The sequence below is a fragment of the Physeter macrocephalus genome, chromosome 21 (genome assembly GCF_002837175.3).
Source record: "Physeter macrocephalus isolate SW-GA chromosome 21, ASM283717v5, whole genome shotgun sequence".
NCBI lineage: Eukaryota > Metazoa > Chordata > Mammalia > Artiodactyla > Physeteridae > Physeter > Physeter macrocephalus.
Genome location: NC_041234.1, coordinates 8,381,319 through 8,387,979, shown reverse-complemented (window position 1 = coordinate 8,387,979; position 6,661 = coordinate 8,381,319). Strand labels below are relative to the sequence as shown.

The window sequence follows — 6,661 nt, the reverse complement described above, 5'->3', positions numbered from 1 at the left end:
GCATAGCACAGGGAGATCAGCTCGGTGCTTTGTGACCACCTACAGGGGTGGGATAGGGAGGGTGGGATAGGGAGGGTGGGAGACGCAAGAGGGAAGAGATATGGGAACATATGTATATGTATAACTGATTCACTTTGTTGTAAAGCAGAAACTAACACACCACTGTAAAGCAATTATACTCCAATAAAGATGTTTTTTAAAAAGTAAGCAAAAAAAAATAGTAAGATAAACTGGTTAAACTTAACCACATAAAAGAAAAAGTTTGACTCACAAAGCAAAACCCAGCTTTATACTACATTTCAAGAAATTCAGAAATGCTCTAGCAGAAAATGAAAACAAGAGGCAGATAGGGCTCCAGATCTCAATGTCACATAAGGACGAATCCAGGCCAAAAAGCACCGAACTAGTCAAAGGGCAGCACTCTGTACCCTAAAGCGTGCATCTCGAAATGACAGTTAAGGATATCTAAGCAGCAAATGTAACATTAACAGGCACAAAGCAAAAACCATAGGCAATATGTGGAGAAATAGAATCGGATTATTAGGAGACCTGAACTTCTTTTGACCCATGACAGATCCAGTAGATTAAAAAAAGCAAAGGTATAGAAAACTCAAATAAAATAGTTAATATGGTAGATTTGATATATGAAGCTCTGTAACCTGAGAAGAGAACATAACCTTCTTTTTGCTGCCCAAGGAACAGTGACAGGAAATGAACACAGATTGGACTCCAAAGCAAACATCAATAAATTAAAGAAATGATTCAGATAACATTCTCTGATCACAATGCAGCAAAACTAAACATCAACAAAATTAAAATACAGGGTGCACTTCTACTGGAAATTTAAAAACTCAAGTCTTGGGAGTTCCCTGGTGGCACAGTGGTTGGGAGTCCGCCTGCCAATGCAGGGGACACGGGTTCGAGCCCTGGTCCGGGAAGATCCCACATGCTGTGGAGCAACTAAGCCCATGCGCCACAACTACTGAGCCTGCGCCCCAGAGCCCGTGAGCCACAACTACCGAGCCCGCATGCCACAACTACTGAGCCCACATGCCACAACTACTGAGCCCACATGCCACAACTACTGAAGCCTGTGCGCCTAGAGCCCGTGCTCCGCAACAAGAGAAGCCACTGCAGTGAGAAGCCCGCGCACCACAACGAAGAGTAGCCCCCCGCTCGCCACAACTAGAGAAAGCCTGCACGCAGCAATGGAGGCCCAATGCAGCCAACAAATAAATAAATTTATAAAAAAAATAAAATAAAATAAAATTCAAGTCTTAGTTCACATAACAATAAAAACCTGAAGATGCAGAAGAGCTGGGAAGAAAAAGCATCAAACACTATACACATCAGCTGCTAAAGCAGTGTTCACAGAGGAATGCCTGTAGCCTTAAATACTGAAATAAACAACAAAGAAGAAATGAATTTTGCAGTTCAGAAAGAAAAAAAATAACACTGAGCACATGAGGGGGAATTAATAAAATCAAAGTAGATATTAATGAACTAGAAAACAAAAGTCATAAAGCTAATAAGTGAATCCAATCATACAAACCAACAACTAATCTAATCACAAAAGAGGGGGAGAAAAATATAGAAGGAATAAAGGGGGAACAGCCACAGAGAAAATTAAGACTAATTACTATCTCAGCTATGCAAACTGGCTTTAAAACCTTGATGACTAGGATAATTTTCTAGAGAAATACATCAAAAGGGATTCTAGAAGAGATAGAAAATCTATCCAGATCAATACCACATACTAGAGAAACCTGTCAAAAAGCAACAGTCCCCAAGACACACTAGGTTTAAAAGGTTTCATGGGTGGATTCTACCAGATCTTTGAAGAACAGATAGTTCAAAAGATAAACTGGTCTTAGTGCAGGAAAAAATGTATTTCTTCTGAAACAAGCATGACATTGATAAGAAAATCTAACAGACTACACATACACACAACATCCACAGACAAACAGCACATGGAGATCAAAATAATGAACCCAGGAATTCATCAAACTATTCTCTCTAGTACTGTATATGCTTAAAATTTTCCATAATAAAAAGCTAAATTTTTTTTACTCTGTAAAAATATTGAATCACTATGCTGTACACCTGAAACTAATATAATCTTATAAATCAACTATATTTCAATTTAAAAAATTTCTTTACTCAAGGAGAAAAAAATTTTATCTAGATACACTTCTTCACTTATCAAAAGTTTGACAACAATGTGGTAAAAGTGTAGGAAAATAGGTACTCTCAGAAACTTCTATTGAGAGGATAGACAGACAACCTCGATGGAAGGCAATTTGACAATATTTATCAAAATTTCAAATGCACATAGCCTTTGGTGTAGAAATGCCATGTTTAGGAATTTGTCCTATATATATACTCACACACGCATGAAAATGATGAATGCAGTAATTCAGTGTAGCAAGGATGTCATAGCAAAGATTGGAAACAAGCTACTAGCCGTCAACAGAGAGTTGGCTGATGAATATAGTACACTCATATAAACAAATTCTCAGAAGCCATAAAAAAAGAAAAAGGAAGTTCTGCAGTTACGATATGGAAAGCTGTCTAAGGAATTAAGTTTAAAAAGCAAGGTACAGACAAAAATATTACAAGTTGCCATTTATTTTAAAACGGGGAGGCTAGTGGACAAAAGTAGGAAGCTGACTCTTCTATGTCCTTTCGTAACTTTTGAATTTGGAACCATGTAACTATAATCTCAGACCAAAAAGAATCTTTTTTTAAATCCCACCTTTCACAGCGCACTATTGCCCTTATAAACTCATGATCCATTTAGAACGCTTGCTATTCTTGTTAAACTTGCTAACTGTGCGCAAGGCCATGTTTCAAGTAAAGACTGAGCTCAAGAAAACTCTTCTTATTTTAAAGGGCATAGAGAAATATGGCCCACAGATGAAAGGGGGACAACTCTAGATCCAGAAGATCATCTAATGAGTGATTCTCAACCCTGCTTATGCTTAAGAACAACCAAAAATACCAATGCCCACCCCCACCCCCCAGAACATTGATAGTAAAGTCTGGAAGATGGGGCACAGGCATGAAGACCATGCAGGCATCTAAATGCTTTACAGCAGTAGCCCTCAACAGAGGGTGATGCATTTTGCTCCCCTGGGGGACATGGTGGCGTCTGGAAACATGTTTGGTTGTCACAACTCATGGGTGGAGGGAGTGCGGGGGGGTGTGTGTGCTACTGGCATCTAGTGGGTAGAGGCCAGGGGTGCTGCTTTTGTAAACCTCCCACAACGCACAGGACAGCACCCCTCCTCCACCAAACAGTGACCTGCCCCAGAAAGTCAAGAGTGCTGAGACTGAGCAGCCCTCATTTCAAATAAAGTCACTGCTTCTGAAGTAACACGCAGTTTTAGCCTTCCCTCTTAAACAAGGAAGATCGTCTCATTTACTAGTGTGGATACATTCGCAAAAGAAAGCTGTTTCAGTGCCCACAGAAACCACAATTTGTTGATGCGGTTCTAACAAATACTGTAAACGTGAAATTCCGTGGATATCCTTTCTCTGGTCCCTGTCCAGGTATTCTAGCCCAAAACTTCAGTCCTGTTTGCAAAGTAGCCAGGGAGAACGTCACGAAGTGGCAGTCTGTGGGTCACCATAGTTCACGCATCTGTTCTGAGCCCTAGGCCTTTAAAGTATACTGAATCGGCGCCGGTCAGCTTGGCCTTCCGGAGCCAGCATATACGGGGTGGACGGGGTTGCCACGGCCCCCCACCCCAAGCTGGCTTCGTGTAGTCATCTGCTGGTCCCACTCAGGGCCTGTAAGCGCTGGAGGTGGCCCTCCCCTGCAGTGTTCTCCAGTCATTCAGGGGCATAAAACCTCTTTACTCTTCTTCCTTCTCACCTTAAGAATATACCCACACCCTTTCTAAATTCTCAAACTCCCGCACCACTTGCCAAAATCGGACTTCTATCCAGAGCTGGAAGAACCAAGAGAAAGGTAGAAGTCGAAATGGCCTTTGTGTGACAACCCTCTTCTAGTTGTTGGCATTAAAGATAGACTGCCTGCCACCTGATTCGTCTCTGGGCATTACAAATGGGCCTTGAGTTTCTAGCACATTCCACTACAATTATATATAGCTCTTCTGTGAGCTTCCTTATAAGGAAAAGACTTCAATTATTAGGCTTCTTCCATTATCCTCGATTAGAGTATCCCCTCCACTCTTCCCAAAATAGGTCAGAAGGCTTTTATGGGAAATACCTATCCAAAGATTTGGTAGTTTTCTTTTAAAAAGCTCACCCCTTTTCCTTTGAAATTAGGATCACACAGTTTGGGAACTGTGCTTTAGAGATGACCTTATACAATCCACGTGTTTTATTGACAGGGACAGTGAACCCCAGTGAGGTTCAGTCACTTAGCCAAGGCCAGGCTCCCGAGTCAGTGGCAGAGCAGGAATTAGAACATTTCTTTCCAGATAACGGTCCCATGGGTTTTCCACGATAACATTATGCCCCACTGTGGTTTTCCTACTCAAATAACATCTCTGCCAAGACACCTATTAACATGGTAGATACTAGCCGCTATAGAAATAAATCAACCAAAATTTCGCCAAACTATGAGAGCTATCACTTCAACTTTGAGGGTGGAAGGAAGGAACTGGGAGTCTCTGGATTTTCTGTTCCTTTTATTGTGAGTTAACCTGTCTCAGTTTACCCCAATGAAAAGTCAATACCTTCAGAAACTCTCTAAACCATAAATTAGGGATAGAATGTTGCTATTTATAGCAACAGCGACATTTTCCTTCTAAACTCTGAAGTCGGGGGGCTGCCTCAAACCTCTAAAATTCTCACAAGTGGCCACAGATGGTAAAGTAAAACTACTGAAAAGCTTCTGGGACTGAAGTTTAAGATGCAAAGATCAACATGTCACTGAACCCTGACTTTCCTCATCATTCGCTGGCAAACTGGTTTCTTAAAATTTAATTTGGTCTCAACTTTAACCTACTCCTCTCTTCCTATCCTAACTTAAGTATGGACAACATCACATGGTGCTTACTGGGTCTTCCCCGAATGTGCTACCTACTCTGCACTTAGGTTTTTATGCCCACCTGACGCCATCTCTTGACATTTACTTAAAAGTCATGAAACGACCAGCCGCCCCATTATTTTCCCTCGAGAGCTTAGAACACCTTTGCTGCTCCATTTTCTTTTCCTTCCAGAATGCCACGTTCCCTCCTGAGAGCTGGGTGCGCACTTTTGTTTTAATACTTTCAGGGGTTTCACAACCAGCTGCCTCGCATTCACCCAAATGAGAGGATTCCCTCCGCGCTTGAAACGGCACCACTCTGGGGAAACACGATCCAGTTAACAGAAGGTCGTGGAATCTATTCCCATCTCAGCTAGGCCTCAGGCAGGGTGGGGGCCGGGTCTTCTGCGCTCCCACCTCAATTCGTGGAAGCTGCCCACCATCCCGCCCGACAGGGGAGAAGGTGGGACACAGAAGGAGAGGCGCGGCGAAAGGTGCTGGCACAAGACCCTGCTCTGACGCTAGGAGCCCACACGTCCCCTCCTCCCAGCATCTAAGGCTTTTGCAGTCCAGGCCTCTAACTGCTTTAACATAGCACGAACGAGACAGCAGTTCGAGCCCTCGAGTCCTGCCGCTCCGGACACACAGGAGCACCTTAGAGCAGAAAAGGAACAAAATGCCATTGCATAATTTATTCGACCTCAAAGTGTTTCTAAACAGCTCTTACCCAATCAAAAAAAAAAAGAATCTAAATATTAAAACGTTCAAAAGCCACCCACACTCCGCTCCGAAGTTTTAAGGGCGGTGAGGTCTGTGTCAAGTAGATTTGAAGCTAACGACGACAGCTTTGGAGAGTCCCGCCCGGGATGAGGCTCCTCGGACGCGGTTTCTGTGTCTCCGGGTGAGCCCCCGGCGGGTGTGCGGGTGCCAGGCCATGCCCCTCCGCGCCCCGAAATCCGAGCCCCCGGGCATCCCGGAGCCCCGCCCGCGGTTCCAATGGACTTTGCCCGGAGGCGGCGGAGACCCGCGGCGGCGGGCCCCACACCCCGGGGCCGTGGGGACCGTGGCGACCCGCGGCCCCGCACTTACCGAAGTCCAGGAACTGCTTGATGGAGAGCGGCGACGGCGAGAAGCGCGAATAACGCTCAATCTGCTTGGGCACCGGCTGCTTCAGCAGCCACCGGAACAGCCGCATCGTCGTCGGGGCAACGCAGAGACCAGTCAAGACGCTCAAGCGGCCGCAAAGGCCGGTACAGCCGAGCCGCGCGGATTAGGCAAGTTCGCCAAGCGCGCACCCTGGCTTCCGTCTCGGCCTCGGCGACACGGGTGCAGCCGCCGCAGCAGCAGCAGCACCAGCAGCTCCCGTGCCCCGGCCGGCCGCCCGCCCGCGGCTTCCCCAGGCCCCGCCCACGGGGGCGGAGCCAGCCGCCGTACGTACGCAGCGCGCGGGGGGCACGAGGGGCGCGCGGCCGCACGCGCTGGCTGCTGATTGGCCGCTGCCGCCCTCGCTTTCTTTTGCTGGAGTGCAGCCGGAGGCGCCCCCCTGCTTGGCTCCCGGGATCCAGACAGGCCCGGCAAGTGCAGCTACCCCCGCTACCGTCCCGGGCTAGGTCCTCCGCGGCCGAAAGGTGGCGGAGGTACAAGGGGACTGGGAGGAGGTCC

General features: G+C 46.2%; 1 protein-coding gene across 1 annotated transcript in view; it reads right to left on the bottom strand.

Moving 5' to 3' along the window:
- PDK3 (pyruvate dehydrogenase kinase 3) overlaps positions 1 to 6,387 on the bottom strand; it is a 70,255-nt gene extending 63,868 nt beyond the window's left edge. Inside the window, exon 1 of the mRNA XM_007119352.4 lies at positions 6,089 to 6,387. Within this exon, the coding sequence (XP_007119414.1) occupies positions 6,089 to 6,194 (106 nt within the window). The 5' untranslated portion in view covers positions 6,195 to 6,387. The remainder of the gene's footprint in view (positions 1 to 6,088) is intronic.
- Positions 6,388 to 6,661: the final 274 nt, after the last annotated feature.